Raw genomic sequence first — 16,345 nt, 5'->3', positions numbered from 1 at the left:
ATCAACAGGAGGTCCCGCCGCCGGGGAGGTGTGGGGCCCAGCTGGGAGAGCAGCAACCTGCAAGGGACTCCTGTTCCTGCATTAAACCAGGGCCAGACAGCAATTAGCACCGCCGTCTGAGCCTCCCCGTACTCTCACTGCTTGGCAGCATGGGTTGCTGTGTCCCATTACCCCATGAGCAACGCCCACGCATCGCCTCGGGGCATAGCACCTTTGACGGCACCCAAGGAGGAGCACCAGCAGCCGGGCCGGGACGCTCTGCTCTCCCCGCGGCTGCGGCTGCGTTGGGTCTGTGACAAAGCATCTCTAAGCACTCGGGGATCAAGCCTGGTGCTCCCCGGGAGTCCTCACCCCATATGCAGCACTGCCCCTGTTACCGTAGCCTTTGGCTGGGATTTATAGCCCCGGAGCAGCCCTTTGCTGGGCTCCAGTAATCCCGCTGTCCTTACCTGATAAAAGACAATTAAGTAGTCATCTTGCTGCCTGCCAGGCCTTGAGGGGTGCATGCACCCAGGAAGACAATTTGGGTTCCTCACTGCTTCTGATAGCTGCCTAATCTGCCGAGGGATTTAGAGGGCACTTGTCTGATGTTCAAGGCTTAGCGCTGCGGGAACAGCCAGAGACTGCTGCCTGGGGAAAAGATGGGGAGAGGCGGCTGCCAAAATGGCATTGCACCACGAAGGGCTTTTGTGCCTGCGGCGTGAGGGTGTTTACCCCGGTGCTACGTTCAGTTTTGAGGCTCCTAGCAGGGGGAAGAGGAGGGCACTGATGTTTTCCTTTACCTGGGGCAGGATAAGAGTGATGGGGACACATCTCCGCCTGGGCTGGAGCAGGGACCTGCCTCCCTCTTGCACGTGATAGCACTGGGAACAGGTAAGTGCTCAGAGCAGTGAGGGGGAGGTGGAAAATCCTCCCTCCTGCGTGAGGGTCTGGCACTGACCATATCTTCCATGCCGTGTCCTGGCCACCCACGCCAGGACTACACCAAGCCCAGCACCGACTCCCTGGTGTAGCTCCATTTGGACCATCTTAAACGCCAGGTGAGCAAAGGCGCTGCCGAGGTCAGCGGCGTTGTGCTGAGAATGGGCTTGGGTTGGTGTTCAGGGGCAGCAGAACGGGACTGGGCATCGGCACCCGGGAAGGAAAGGGAGACCGAGCCTGGAGGGACGATGCTCGTTGTTACGGCTAGAAGTGGAAACGGCCCTGGGAGCTAGCAGAGTTGTAAAACTTCAGATGCTGACTAGCTTATACCTGCACTGCTGAATGATCTGCTGCTCTGCAGGTGATCCTGGAGCAAATCACTTAACCTCATCCAGCCCCTAGGAGAAGGAATTAATTGAATTATTTTGTTTTGATGGCCCTTCTGAAGCAAGCTGACTGTGATCGCTGCTGACACACCAGCAACTGCCAGGTCAGTAGAAGACTCTGCCAGGGCGGGGCAGGGGCCCATTTCATTCCAAGTGTGCAGATATGGAAATAAAGAGATTTCAGACCCTGGGTGCAAGTTGAGCCTTAGCATGTATCGCAGTGAAATGAGCTGGGGTCCTTGCTGGGGCCTCGAATGAGCTGTTTGCTTTGTCCTCTCCCTCCCCTTGCTGGCTCCGAGCCCCGGTGTGGGGTAGCACCACACACCTTCATCGGCTGTGCATGTTTGGCAGCCGCTCGTGAGCAAAAAGTAACCCCCTTCTCTCCTGCAAGGGTTTCTCCCATGCCTGAAGCTTTGCTGTGGAGCAAAGAACATCAGCAGTATCTTTACTGCAAAGAAAACACGTACAGTGGTTTGTATTTTTAAAGGCGAGAGTCTTGCAATAAATTGGGATGGATTTTCAGGTGCCTACACTGATAGCATGGTTTTGGATCAAGCAAGCCTGGGAATAAAGAGGTTGTGGTGTTGGATTTGGGTTCTTTTTTTTTTCTTCTCTGATGTTAGCCTGCACCCCAGAGAGAAAATACACTGGCTCGGTGTCATTACTTTAATTGGACTGATCCTCTGCAGATGCTGTTTGCGGGTTGATGAAAGATGGGGAAGGGGCTGGTGCTTCCACTCTGCTCACACACAATGGAGCACACAGGACAGGAGCGGCTGCCGGTGCTGCGCGCTGGCTTTCGATACCACACCTTCCCCCGGGGTCTTCTGCAGGACTTGCAGACCATTAAAAAGCCACATCAAACAGCATTTCTTCCATTTAAGCTTCATGACAGAAGCCAGTCCGCAGTGTTGAAACCCAGCTGGGAGCTGCTGGGATATAATGGAAAGAGTTCATTAGAGGAGTCCCCAGCTACCCGCAACTTTCAGGCTTTTCAGATGATAGAAATTCAGCAGGAAACCGAGGTGGTGGCAGCTGATTGCTGTGCTTCAGGGTACTGTGGCTGATTTAACCACTTCATCAACCAAAGCCAGGCAAACTTTGTATTTTTATTTTAAGAGAAGCAGGTTGCATAGTGTTTTTTTCTTTAACCAAATCACGCTATCAGTCCAGCTCTTTGAATCACCCAGAGACTAACCTTAAAAGAAAACACCCCATGGCCTTAATTTATTTACCTTCAGGCAACTTCTATACAGAAGGGTGGGGAAATACAGATTTTAGTTCAGCAGGCAGAGGAAACTGTGTCTTTTTTTTTTCTTCCCCAAATAACTTTTAAAACCAGAACTGCAATAGATTTTGGGATTTTCTTGAAGAAACTCCAGGTGTCCTGGTGTGTGTGTGTGTGTCTGTGCAGTGCCGCTGCAGGGATGTGTCCCGGGAGGTTTTCCAGCGCCCAGACTTGGCTCCAGCTTCCTTCACGCTTAGCTGAGGCTCGAACCTCCCGGTCCTTTCCAGATCCCTTTCTACAAAAGGGTGAAGCTGAAATCTTTGTTCCCTGATACTCACGGTAGAGAAAAGGCCGATAGCTGAATTTTAAAAGTAGGGCAGTGAGAAATACATGGAGAGGCGACAAGAGGCATGGCAACAGCCTCACGCTGAAAGAGGAGAGTCAGGCATTCAATTACTGCTGTTGTATATGTGGTCCGGAGAGCCAACTTTCCTTTTCCCCTCCTTGGATATCACCTCCAAACGCGGGGAGATGCCAAGCACTTTAACTTTCCCAGTGTTTCAGCGATGCTAAAAGAAGCGAGGTGAAAACTCTGCCTGTGTCAGCATTCCCGTAAACCTGCCCCCACCGTGCCTCAATGTAGGGGACCTAAGGCAGCCCAGGGAAACCTGCAGACAATGCCTGCTTTGTCCACCTCCCTTCTCCTCGGGCGCCGTGAGATGCCGAGTCCAAACATTTAACCACAAAATGCATTAATTACCGTCCAGCTCCCTGGGGTAAGGACCATATGCCAGTAACCAGAAAAAAAGCACGCTATTGCATGGAAAGTACATTGATTGTTAAATGACTCCAAGCTGCAATTACTGCCACTAAAAGTTCTTGATTAACATTTCCTAGAAACATTTAGTCCTCCAACCTCGGTGCTTGGAGGAGCATTCACTTGGACCGTGCAAAAGAGGTGTGACCCAGAAATTGTGGGATGAAGTCAACTTCCCACATAATGATAGGGGATGCGTCCTCTGCTCCTGTAATTCTGCCTCAACCCACAGCAGAGAGCTGTTTTCCACTGTATTTTTCACCAGTGTCAGATGTTAACTCTGGGTCCGGTTCCACGCAGCGCTGCGTGTCCTCAGCTGCTCACTTAAGCGCTTTGTGGGACCAGCTCTGGGAGCCTGCAGTTAATGCTAAAATTTGGCATCCGCCCCGGATGAAAATGAGCTATCTAGGGACAGCTGGTTGGGAGTTATAGCAAACTGCAAACAGTCTGACACAAGCAGAAGTTTGATTTCCCCCGCACTCCCTGGAAATCTGGCGGGCTAACACCCTCCGATCAGCTTCAAAAACAAACACTGCTCAACACCGGGGTAATAAAACGTGAATGAGCAATAGCAGCATAACAAAATAGGTGGCAGGTGATGGATGGAGCCCAAAATTGCGCTTGGTGTCTGGATGGGAGCCTTAAGGAAATTGGAGCTTATGGGGTTACTTTGCTAAAGGGGACCATTGCAGCAGAGCATCTGCGACACGTGGTCTCTGGGCCTGCGGTCACTGCTCTTCCGCTTCAAGTCTCCAGGGAAAGACTTTGCAGCATCCCAGCCTGCAGACAAGCCCAGGAACCCGAATTAGCATGGGAATGAGAATGCTGGTATTTTTAAACCAGGGTGTGTCGTTTCTGCCTTTCTTTTAATAGGTGTCCGTGGGCAGGTTCTTCTCACAGCTTCATCCACCAATGCTTTAAAGAGCTACAATGAACCCGACTGTCAGGCCAGGCTCTCGCTTCCAGCCGCAGCCGGCACTGGATGGTCCAGCGAGGTGCCATGCTGCGTTCTGCCTTCCAAACCTTCCTCAGAACCCTTTCTTCTCAAAGCAGTTTAATTACGCTTAAAAGCCGGGATGTTCGCAGGGCATGCGGTCCTGCTGAGCTGCAACATGACCTGCACGCTGAGCTCCTCCAGTGCCTGAAAAATTCCCCTTAGAAATAAAGAGCCATTTTTGAAACCCGGGGTCAATGTAGCAGCAAATTCCACCGGCTGAACGTGCACAGCGAGGGCCGGGGCAGGAGAGCGCTTGCTTTGATATCTTTAACATCTGATGCCTCCAGTTTCAAAAGCACTTGGAAAGTTTGAGATGGAAAATTGCTGCATAAAGGCCAAAAGTGCTAGAGAAGTGAAACAATCAGACGCTGTTTTGCTGCTCTGCCAAATGGAAATAAGCCTTCTCAATACGGCATGAAATAATATAGAAGGAGTGACCTACTGATCTAAGCACAGGTGGGGGGGCCAGAATTGCTTTGTTCTGACTCCCTGACTCGGTGCAAATTTAGCTTTGAATAAGTCACTTAACTTTTCTGACTCATTCCTCACAGCTGTAAAAGGTGGGTAATGCTCACTTCCCTATGGATTGTTAGGAGGACTGGTTATTTATTTTGTAAAGCTTTGGCAAAGTAATTCGAAGTATTATCGCAAAAAAATCTTCCAGAATAACATAAGCAGCAATTACAGGACTAGGAAAGAATCGAGAGCTTTCAACGTTCAAAACTGTTCTGAGCATCGTTACAGAAAGAGGTTTCATTTGAATGGGGAGGATGAGGGGTTTGGTAGGTGCCAGCTGGAAACCAGGAAAATGTCATCTAAAAGTAAAATAACTGAAAAGATACTAAGCAACAGACAAGGCTGGTGCAGCTGGATATAAATGAAATAAGCTAGCTATTAGCTGCTCTGCAAGATAACAGCATGTGAACTCCTTTGTTAGAGAAGAAATTCAGTGGTACTGAGGAAAAAAACAGCCCTGGCAGCTCCTTTGTACAGCTGGTAAAACATAAAAAAGCACAGAGTGCCTCGCAGACCTCAGATTTGTTGCTCTACACCTACCTTTAGCGGCACCGTGGGAGAGCTATTTCTTTGTACTAAAAACACCGCCTTTTGAAAAGTAGGTGGTTCTTTGCTTTGGGGAGGCTTATAAAGTATTTCAGGTTTTACAAAACCCTGTGATTTTGAAACTTTTGGCGGAGGAGGATGGTGAAGCACAGAGAGGAAGGCCTGGTCCTCGGCTGAGAGGGGTGCCTGGCTCAGCATTCCTTATCCTGGCGCTGCTCAGCCCCAGTTCAGAGGACTCGGCTCTTGCCTTTCCCAGCAGACACCGAACAAGCAGCAGAGGATGACAACTTTCCCCTGCCAGCGTGCTGCAACGGCCTTGCAATAAAAGCCCCTCGTTACCAGTTCCTGAACCTGCTGGGGAAATCTGGCCCAACTGGTGCAAACTTCTTACTCTTCCTTGTGGAAAAAGTGAATGTAAAGCCCCGAAACCGATGCTTGTGGAAGGTCTCCGTGACAATCCCATTTAAGGGAAATGTTTTTATCCCACCCATGTTCCAATGACACCGGTGTCCTTTGTGGTACAGGCTGCAATTAATTTAAGGGCAATTATTCAGGGAGATTCCTGGACAGGGCTGGACTGCATGGTCCTGCCTTGCTCCCAGATCGGTTTTGGTTACAGTGACACACCAATTTCCAATTTAGACTGTCCCACCCCATGAATCAGCGAGATTCCTTGGACTCTCTGTAAAATCAACAGAAACGAGTCTTCCACCGACTCCCAGGGAGATGCTGAGCTGAGGAGGGCTGTACAGAAGCTGTAGGAACGGGAATGAAAAGGACTTTGCCACATCGGTTGCCCGGCCCTATCAGCACCGGGAGAGGGGCTGACAGCAGTTTTTCCTGCTCCAGATGAACAATTCAAGGGCATTCAAAGATGAAATTTGCTTAAAGGCATCCGGTTATGCAGAACTGAGGGTAGTAAAATGCCTGGAGAGATACAAGGTTTTGTTATTACCAGTGCATCCTATTAATAATGTTATTACCACTTGGTAACCGTTTCATCCGGAGCCATTTCTGGCTGCACGGATGCATTTGGGTACAAATTACAGGGAGGCTCGTCCCAGCGCCGGGTCACAGACAGCATTAAAGCAGTATAGGCGGAGAGCTGTGTCGACAAGTCATTCAATGCCACCCCGGGGTATCCCACAGCCCCAGCGCATCCTACCCTGGGAACGGCTCTGCCGAGACATTCAGGTGCAGCTGAACTCAGACTATTAAAAATAGGAGTCTGAGCTCCTGAAAAAAAGGAAGGACTGGGAGCGAGGGCGGGTGCTGCCGAGGCATAAAAGCCGCTCTGTTCCCAACGGCTTGGACTCCGCGGGCATGAAGTCGCATGGGGAGAATGTGATCGCAGGCTGCGTGCTGCCTTGTGCTATTTTGGCGGAAAGACTGGAAAGGGCAAACGGTTTAATTTCATTCCGACGTTTTGCCCAATTCTCCTGCGCATTTTTCTGTCCAGCTCCTCAGTCCCTGACCTTAATAGCGAGAGAGAAACTAGGCTGGAAACACTCCTCCCTGCCTCTCGAAATAGATTTTCCCCCGGCCAGGAAAGAAGCTATTTCTGCTGCTCTGGCACAGACACCCGCTCTGTGGCAGGTCCCGCACCCCGGAGCGTGGCGGGGCCGTGAGGGGGAAGTCTCCAGTTTTGAAGCTTCTTCCCGCAGGCGAGGTGGGCTGCAGCCCCGCGCCTGAGGCGATGGCGGGGGGGGAACGACACACAGGACCCCCGCCCCGGGCCTGGCAGCGCCCACAGGGCTGCGGCCTCCGCCAAGGCCGGGCCCAAGCAGGCCGCTCCCAGACGTTAGGTCATCGGGCACCGCACCAGCAGCGGACAGCGCCCGCCGCCGGCCTCGCCCCGGGCGGCGGGGGAGACCCTCCGCCACCCCGGGGACGTCCCCCGGCCCTGCCCGCCGGGACCCCCCGCCCCCGCCTCAAGCGGCTCCGCGCCCCGGGGCCCGCCATGGCAACCGTTGCCCCCTCAGCGCCGGCCCCGCCCCTTTGGTGAGGCCCCGCCCCCCCGCGCCGGCCCCGCCCCCCGCGCCGGCCCCGGCGGGCGCCTGGGCCGCTGGGGCGGGGCCGGCCGCAGTCGCGCGCAGGGCGGGTGAGGCGAGCGGTGAGGCGTCGGCGTCCCGGCTGGCAGCGGCGGGCGAGGCGAGAGGCGGGCGGAGGCTGAAGCATGGCGCTGTCCGTGCCGGTGAACGGGCTGAAGGAGGGCGACAAGGAGCCCGTCATCGAGCTCTTCGTCAAGGTAAGGCAAGGGGGTCCCGTCCCGTCCAGTCCCGTCTCGGCGCCGAGCGCGCCTCTCCCCTCAGAGCGCGCGCTCCGACCGTTGGGCGCCCCCTCCCCCAACCGCCGTTTTCCCGCCCGCTCCCGCCCGGGGGGCTCCATGTTTCCCTCAGCGGCTTCCTCGGGGCCGCGCCTCCCCGCCGGACTGAGGGGGAGCCGCCGCCTCCGGGACCCCCCTCCCCGCCTTACTGTCGGGGTCTCCCCCCCGCCATGCTGGGCGTGGGGAGTCCCTTTCGGCCCCCCCGCCCCAGATCCCCGCGGCCGGGGGCGAGGCGGGGCGGCGGGAGCGCGGGGCTCTCCTCAGGGCGGCTCCGGGCCGGGCCGGAGGCGACGCCCCGTCGCTCGCCGCGGTGCGGGGTGGCCGCGCACAAAAGGGCCCTTTCGGCGGGGAGGGAGTGCGGGGAGCCGGGGCTGAGTCAGTGCGTACAGATGGAGCGAGTGATAATGCGAACCGCAAATAAGTCACTTCAGAAAAGTGTGCCTGTGTGCGTTTGCTGGAAGATTCTTTCCCCAGAGCAAATGCTGCAGCCGGTGCATAGCAGGGCTGTGGGCATCGGTAGCAGAGAGGAGTAACTTGCTCTGTGCACAATACATCACCCTCGCGATTCAGCTCTGCATTGTATGCCCAAGTGTGTGCACGAAGGTAGTAAAAATACGAGTTACTTTTCACTCAATCCCCTGCCTAAAAAGTCGTCTCTCGTGGCAGAAACCAGACATGTAAATGCATCACCAGTTTTTCTTCCAAACTAGAAGAATGAGCATGTGTTGTACTGCCCTTATCTGGCAAAGATACCTTATGGTATCTCCACATGTTTTGCATTCACATATTGCAGTATGATGCAATATTTTGCATCCTCTGGGCTCTAGTGATGCAGCATCTTCCTTTTACTTCATATCAAATGTGCAGAGGGTAAATGGTGCTAATCTTTTTTTTTTCTATGCTAAAACTTACTTTGAAGAAAGCTTCTGCAGAAACGAAGTATCTTAGTTTTTCAGATGAAATTTCTTTCTATTGCAGTGAGAAAATAATGGAAAGCCTTCATCTGGGATCTTGGGAGTTGCTTAGTATAAAAGCCATGATGACAAACATGACAATTTCCGGCAGACTAGGTAGAGCTTTGCAAATAAGTTATTAAATACAGACTTTATTTTTTAAATGATACTCTAAAAATATTGAATTTTTCCTGTTTCGGACTTGTTAGTAGTCTCGAGAGGCGGTAACGAGACCCAGGGAAAGCATTGCAGTGGAGGATTCCAGACCTGATTTTAGTCAGAATATTTAGGTTCTTAGTGTAGAGGTTAGAACTTACTAGTACAGCAATTAAGTTACAGATTACTTTGAATTATTTATAGCAGTACTTCTTTAATATAACATGCCAACTTATCTTCATCTGAAGTTCATTGGCCGATTTTTCTTATTTTTAAACAAATTAGAGCAGTGATTGATAGCAGAAGGATTTGGGGGCAGGGGAAATAAACTTTGTGGGTCTGTTTAAAGAGGATATTTCATGCATGAGGAGTAGCGTGGAAGAAGGTGTAAAATTAGTTGTGAGAAAGTTGTATTGTGTCCAATTAAATCGGTATTGGACCAATAAAGATGTGAGACTATATGAAAGGGGAAAAGCAGGGAATTTTTCTGTCCCTCTCAGTTGAAACTTCTTTATTGGCATGGATTTAAGAAGGCTGTATTCGGGGTTATCAGTGACTAGTATCTCCCTCAAGGAAGCCTTTTCCCAGTGTTACGAATGACTGCTGCAAGCTGTATACTGTCTGCCTTTAGGATAGAGTTCAGGTTAAAAAAGAAGTTATTCTTGTCTGCCTTCGTGATCTTCAGGTAAAGGTTATTTCCCTGCAGAGGAAGAACACCCCCGACCCCAGCAGACAGACCAAAATAGTTGTTTCATCTGGGTGTTGCTGCCTGTCCCACGCTTTATTGAAGCTGTTAAGCATTACTAGAACAGTGTTTTTGTAAAGCTAATAGAAGTCTTGTTTGCTACCTGTCTCATTAAGATGGTCACTTCATAAAATGCAAGCAGAATATTTATGGTTATTCAATAAAATGAATAGTGTCTGTCTAGAAGAGCACTAGCTTTTGATTTAGTCATTTTTTGCCCCTGTAAAAGGGAAGCTCAGTTTCTACTTTTGTCTGTTGCACAGTTTTCACCTGGTTACGGGTGCAATCTAGAAGTCTGAAGTTATTGAGTGAATGTTAGAGTATTTAGCAATGTAGCTAGTCACTTTTCAAACAGTATATGGGGTCTTGGTTCTACCTGTGCACTGTTAGTCAGCGAAGCTCTTAAGATAGAGGTAGTGGAAAGGCTTATTGACCAAAAAAGAAATCTCTGCCAAATGCCTGCGGCTGAAAGGCGGCAACTCTATGACCTGCATACAAAGGATTGTAGCAGCCAGACTAAGATGAAACAAAGGTATGGATTAAAGCTTGAGAAACAAACCTGTGAAGCAGGAGAAACTGTTTGGCTTCATGCCCAAAATGTTGGGTTTGAATCTTATTAAATTGTGATCAGTAACAAAATAGGATGGGCATGGCATGGGGAGGAGTGCACACATGGTTAGGTTTCAGTTATGAATAACTATATAGGGCTGTTTGTCACCAGCAAATTGCTTGGATTTATTCAAGAAGACAGTGTATCAATCTGCTGTAACTTGTATTTTCATATTCTGTGATAACATACGTGCAGAATTAGGATACTTAGGTAAGAAAATGTGTTACAGTGCTGAAACTGAGGTGAATAGTCTGTTTCTTGGTCTCATATAATGAACTTGCTTCAGCAGCTTTTTCATTACAGTGCTGGTGGGCTGCCCGTGGTCTCTTTTAAACTAAGTGTAAATATTTTTCAAGTCTTTCCTCTGAGAGCTGATTAGGAGAAACTAGCGATGTATCTGATTTCATTTAGTTTCCTCGTATGTTCGCATGTTTTATTAATGAGGGAGGCCCACTTCCATTGTCTAACAAGAATATTTTTATATGCCCTAGTGGCATTTTAGAGTAATGAAGACTGCGTTGTAATGAGCATGCACACAGAAATTCAAGCATTGTGATCTAAATACAACTTGTATAAGCCACTTGTAATAGCTGCAATTTAGTTGGTCGTGTGTAGATTTTTATTGTAAATAAAAAGTGCGGTGGACCGACTTGGTCAAATAGAACCACTCATCTGTGGAAACCACAGGACAGAGCTTACAAAACTACTTGTGCAGTTTCTTTAAGACGGTGTACAAAGGAGATGGGGACGGAAGCTGCCCAAAGCTCAGCCGTTGGTGTTTCTGAGGGCAGTTGGTGACTGCATTCTTCTTGTAATAGCAAGGTGAAGACACAGATGATCAACAAGTTCAGTGTTAAAGAAAAAAGCCAACAAACTCAACAAACAAGAAATTCATAGTAGTATATCTGCAGGCATGAGACAGGCTCTAGTAGATGTAGGTAACCATTAAGGAAGGTGCTCTCTTCAACTGTGTAACGTGTATATACTTGCAAATTAATTAGACCTTGGATTTCTGGCAGCTTTCAAATAAGATGTCATTGCGAAATTGGGCACCCGTTTTGAAAATCAGATAGTGTCTACTATCTGTTTACCTGTGAATTGTACTGTCAGTAGACAAAAAAGCTGTGATTTCACATTTGATAAATACCCTACTCTAAAACACTTCCAATGACTGTAACAGAAGCCTGTCTATGTTTTTGTGTATCTGAATTAAACAGAAATTTGGTAGGTTTGTCTTCTGGCATCTAGGTCCATTTTGCTCAGTTAAATGTTGGAGGCTGTGGCAGGAAAGGGATGTGTTCATCTGCATCTCCAGCAGCAGACTTGGTATTAGCTCAGGGCTGGGTGAGAAGGAGCGTGATTTGTCTGACTTGCATGCGTTCAGGTCTGCCTTTGTCTTGCAGTTGCTCATTGCCTGTGCGTATCCTTACGTAAGCTCTGGTGTGTCATTCTGGTGTGGTATAGCTGCTGTATATTGGTTTATAACAAACCATCCCATGATCTTGTTTGTCATTATTGTTTTTTTTCTTTTTTCTTTTTTTTGTTTTTTTGGCAGCTACAATATAGCTGTAATATTAAAAGGAACATCGATATAAGGAAATAACAAGACTAGAGACACGCAACGTTGCTTCTCAGAGATAGTCTTGTCAGGGGCAGGCTTGTCACTTGATAATCTTATTAGATAAGTCTCCTCCTCATGTACCAGATCATCCTTTGGAGGTTTTGATGTAATAACCTCAGCACCTGAGAACTTTCAGAGTCTGCCTTTTATATGCGTTTGGTATAGATAGCAAGATTTCATGGCTGGCTTATTTCTTGTGAGCAAATACTGGAGTATTGTAAAGGATCCCTTTATAAACTGAGGTGTAACCATCTTGTTATATCCTGTGCTTAGTTGTTATAAATCAGGCCTTTTCCTTCTTTGGCCAACAAACTATATTGCTTTAAATTCTGCTTGGAAAGTTGTCATAGGCAGAAACCTCCTTGGCTTTTTGATTTGAATCTGGTTGCTGATACAGAAACTAGTGCACTTGGTACAATATTGTTTAAAAATACCGAGATGGTCTCAAGTGTAAATGTTAATTTTTTTGCCAAACGTTAGAAAGTAAGCTTAAAAACTCCTAGCAATCATTTTCAAAGGGATTACACAGATGAGTTAGCTTTTCTTCAGGCAGAAATTGCTTCTGAATACACTTCAACAGTAATGGTTTTATTCACTGGCACCTATCTTCCCCTTTCCAATGATTAACATCTAGATGGCTCAGATTGTCGAGAGAACTTGTGTTTTACTTTGCAGCTGAAATTATGTCTAACACTTCTGTGCTTTTCCTCCTTTCCCCACAAAGTGGTCTGAGAACTGGCAGAGTTCCTGCATTTCAACTCGTTGCCCTTCACAGCCTGCTCATCTGCCAGCTGGGATGGTGCAGTCATCTGCAGTGGTGCTTCCGAGTCATTTGCTCCATGGTGCATCCAAGTGCTGTATGCCATATATGCATTCTTTCAGCATAGATGCTGCTGTAAAAGACAAATCTGTCCTCAGTTTTCCCAGATGGGAGATGTCTCAGGCTGTGCGTTGAAGGCTTGAAGGGGAAAGAGAAGCCTGTGTATCAGAGCACGTATTGTGGGACAAACTTTAGGGCCTGGAACCTATCAAAAGTCAGGGGTAAATGCACATCAAGGATCTGGGCAGTCCGAGTCTTGTTCCTGATGCTTTTGTGTGTCGGTCTGTGGTTGTGTGTGCGTGCAGTAGAGAATTCACAGAAGCAGGAAAGAGTATACTGAACACAACACCGAAGTTCTTGTGAAAATATTTGAAGAGAATGAGAATCCTCTTAAAAGAGATGTCTTGTCTGTACATAAAGATAATTGATTGTTGAGAAATAACACGTAGATACGAGGAATGTTTATGTAAACTCAGTTTTACTGTTGGGAAGTGGGTGGGAGGGTCTGATAATCTTTCAGTGGGCAGCACTGTGACAGTATTAGCCATCCTAAGAAGTTAGTAATCATTACCCTCACAGCCCAAAGTGACTCAGTGTCACTGTCTAGTCTTTCACTGGTTATCCTGACGTAATCTTGTGGAAGGAAGCAGTGAGGAATGAGAGAGTTCTTTATTTGAAGAGTATTACTGTCTACCTTTTACTGTGAATAGGGTGAGCAGAGGAGTAGTTGTGGATTTTTGAAGGCTGTGTTGTCTCTTACAAAAATCTGTGTTTGGAAGAGTCTAGTTGGGGAATTCATTGAACTTCTAGCTAAACAGTAATCTATGTACTTTGGAAAATGACTTTTGTACTCTGAGCTTGCAAGTTTGATTTTTAAAAGTGTACATCAGTTAAAAGGCACAAAAAGAGCCCATGGCTGTCGTTATTTTCTCACCAGCGTGAGCATGTTCAGATTCTCTTTTAAATGAGACATTTATTGTGATGTGACTAAGACAAGGCCTACACACTTTTATAACAGTGCCTACATCAATTCCAAGCTCTGGCTGGGCTGGACATACTGCTTAGAAATCCACAAGAACTACTTTTAAGACTGGATAACTGTACTTGGCAGTAATTGGATTTGTTGTCTTTTTTTTTTTTTTTCCCTTTGGTAGATGTTCTCTTCTGCCCTGCAACTGATAATCAACTGAGAAGTGCAATTCTGTAAAACCTTAACTGAACAGCATGGGAGAAAGTAAGGTGGTTTTGTCTGCCAGTATAGACTGTAGTTTGTCTATATAGACTTAGTTTGTCTAAGACAACAAGCTTTAATTATGGTGGTGGTTGGTTGCAAGTTGACTGGCCATGGAAAAATAATTTAGATCTGTACTTGTTATCCATCTAATTTGATTTTTATCTTCAAAGTTCTTTGTAAATAACCTGTAACAAACAACTTACTGTCCTAATCAAGGTGGGGTTTTTTTCTTGCATATTCTTCCCTTTGGAATGATATAGTTTCACTCTTAAAATAGATGCTAGGTACTCACTCTGTGCTCATTTGTTGTATTAAGAGTTTGTGAACATTTTAACAGTTAAAACACCCAAATGCAAAATCATTGTGTTGCCTTGATATGAGTTTAAGTAGAGCTTTGACTTCAGGAGCTTTAAATCCTTTATTTAGAATATTTTTTCCTAAAAAAGATAATAGTTAATTTTTTTTAAACTTGTTTTGAGTTGGTTTTGTGTTTTTGTTTTTGTTTTTTTTTTTTTTAATTCAGGTCAAACATGCATTTCTGGGACAATCTGATTTTTAGGGCTGTGAATGCTGTGTTTGTTTATGCTGAAGTGAAAAACATAAGCTAAACTGCTATTAATTACAAATGTCTTTGTGTGCAAGTTCTCTCAGAGTTCAGACTTATTCCTTGTATTGTTGGCTAGACAAAGGGCAAGGAACTTTACACGAGGAAAGGAAATGACTTACTTCTGTACACTGAATATCCATATTAGGTATAAACTAAATATAGGAGTGTAATCCAGGAGTGAAGTCATATCTGTATATTTTCATGAGAAGAGCTAATGACATCAGTCAGTGCTACTGGATCAGCTTCAGAGTTTTTTTGGCTCTGTTAAAGCATTACTATTTTGGCTAGAGTTTGATGGTCTGTGCTTTGGAGAGCTGCTTTCTTAAATAAAGGAAATAGGTTTTTACGTGGTTTTGTCTAAAAATAACATCAAGCAAGCCTAAATATATTTCTGTAGTCTTTCAAAGTGATGTATTAGCTGCCCTAGTGAGACATGCTGTACTGGGGCTTAACGAGATAAGGCAAAATGTCCCGAAGGAGGAAGTTCTACTCTGCAACTGAAGAGCTTGGATACCATCTCCTGTAGGATGTAGAATACGGTCCTAGAGGTGCCTTTTGGTAACCGAGTTGCACATTGCTTGTGTTGGAGCCAGAAGCAACAGAGAGCAAGCCTTCCTCAAAACGTTTGTTCTCTAGCTGCTGTAAAATAAAAATTCCAACACCAGTTTCAGTCTAAAATAATGTTTTTCCTTGCTAGAGCTTTTGAATATGCTGTTAGCAGGGGGTACAGGTTCAAAACTGCAGCTCTCTTTCAGGGAGTTTTGAGAATTTGAGCAATTTCTTTGTTCATTGGCACATTCTTCTGTGGACATTGCTGTTTACGTTCTGGTTTGGAGGCAGTTGTGGTTTTAGCTGTATTCCTTATTTTGTCAGAATTTTGAAGCTCCCAGGTGATTGCTTTTGGCTAGCATTTTGACATGAAACTCATTTGGGCCTTTGATGTTGGCTTTCCTGCTCCTGGTAGGGTTTGGTTTAAGTCAGCCTGGCGACTTGAGTGACCCGGCTGTTGGTGGAGAAGGAGCAGTGCAAGGGAGCAGCTCTTCATCGTTCCTTGCTGCTAATCTGTCCAACTCATTGCTCATTTTAGCTCTGTAAATTAGGTTATAAAATAGCATAAACAGAGTTCTTTGTTTTTTCTGTCCTGCAGAAGTGATGCATGTTCAAAGGTTTAGTTGAAGAACTCTTAAATGCCAAAGATAAAAATTTTACTTGGTCTTCTGAGCCCCAGTGACAAGGTTTGCAGTTCTTTCCTATAAGTTTTATTGATGCTTCATTACTCGGTGGGAGGGTTGGAAATAGGTCTCTTGGGCTGTAGCCAAAGCACATGCTGTACTTTGTTAACAGATTTAATAAGTGTGGGGGGAGAGAATCATTGTCACATACAACGCCTGGTCCAAGTTCATATGCTAGGTACCCAAAGGCAAGTTTCAAGCACTATAAAAGAAACCCTTAGTCCTGTATAGTTAATTGCCTGCTTACAGGTTCCTACTAGAATATTGCAAGAATGTGTCAAGCTGTTACACAGCAAATTTTACTCAGTTTGGCCCTGTTTATCTCATCGAGGTTTGCTACAACTGGATCACTTTGTTAAAGGTAATGCCACTGGAGTAAGAGGGACAGAAGAGATGCCAGGCTTCTGCTGTTAATGAATAATTTAATTTTCCTACGTCAGGCTAGGAGGTGGTCATGTGCGTGGCTGTCTACAATAATCCCAAGTTTTTGTATTCGTATCAGTAAGGTAATTTCTTCACTGAAGAAAGCGGTGGTTGGTATTTAATGCAGGTTTTGATTCTGACTCTTCATCTGATTCTCCCAAAGGATGAATATGGGATAATTTATTTTCTCCAAAGAGCTAGAAGTGC

The 16,345-nt window shown here is 46.7% G+C and overlaps 1 protein-coding gene across 2 annotated transcripts in view; it reads left to right on the top strand.

The window, feature by feature from the left end:
* Positions 1 to 7,486: 7,486 nt before the first annotated feature.
* CLIC4 (chloride intracellular channel 4) overlaps positions 7,487 to 16,345 on the top strand; it is a 32,516-nt gene continuing 23,657 nt past the window's right edge. Inside the window, exons 1-2 of one of the 2 annotated variants that reach the window (XM_072884887.1) lie at positions 7,530 to 7,659; positions 8,716 to 8,807. Coding sequence is in view for 1 of the 2 variants with exons in the window: in XM_072884886.1 (XP_072740987.1) it covers positions 7,588 to 7,659 (72 nt within the window). In the remaining variant the exon portion in view is untranslated. Of the gene's footprint in view, positions 7,660 to 8,715; positions 8,808 to 16,345 lie in introns of both variants that reach the window. The other variant, XM_072884886.1, reaches the window with a different exon arrangement.

This window comes from Ciconia boyciana, chromosome 21 (assembly GCF_034638445.1).
Source record: "Ciconia boyciana chromosome 21, ASM3463844v1, whole genome shotgun sequence".
Taxonomy (NCBI): domain Eukaryota; kingdom Metazoa; phylum Chordata; class Aves; order Ciconiiformes; family Ciconiidae; genus Ciconia; species Ciconia boyciana.
The sequence above is the reverse complement of the archived record's forward strand: the minus strand, read 5'-3'. Positions and strand labels throughout refer to the sequence as shown.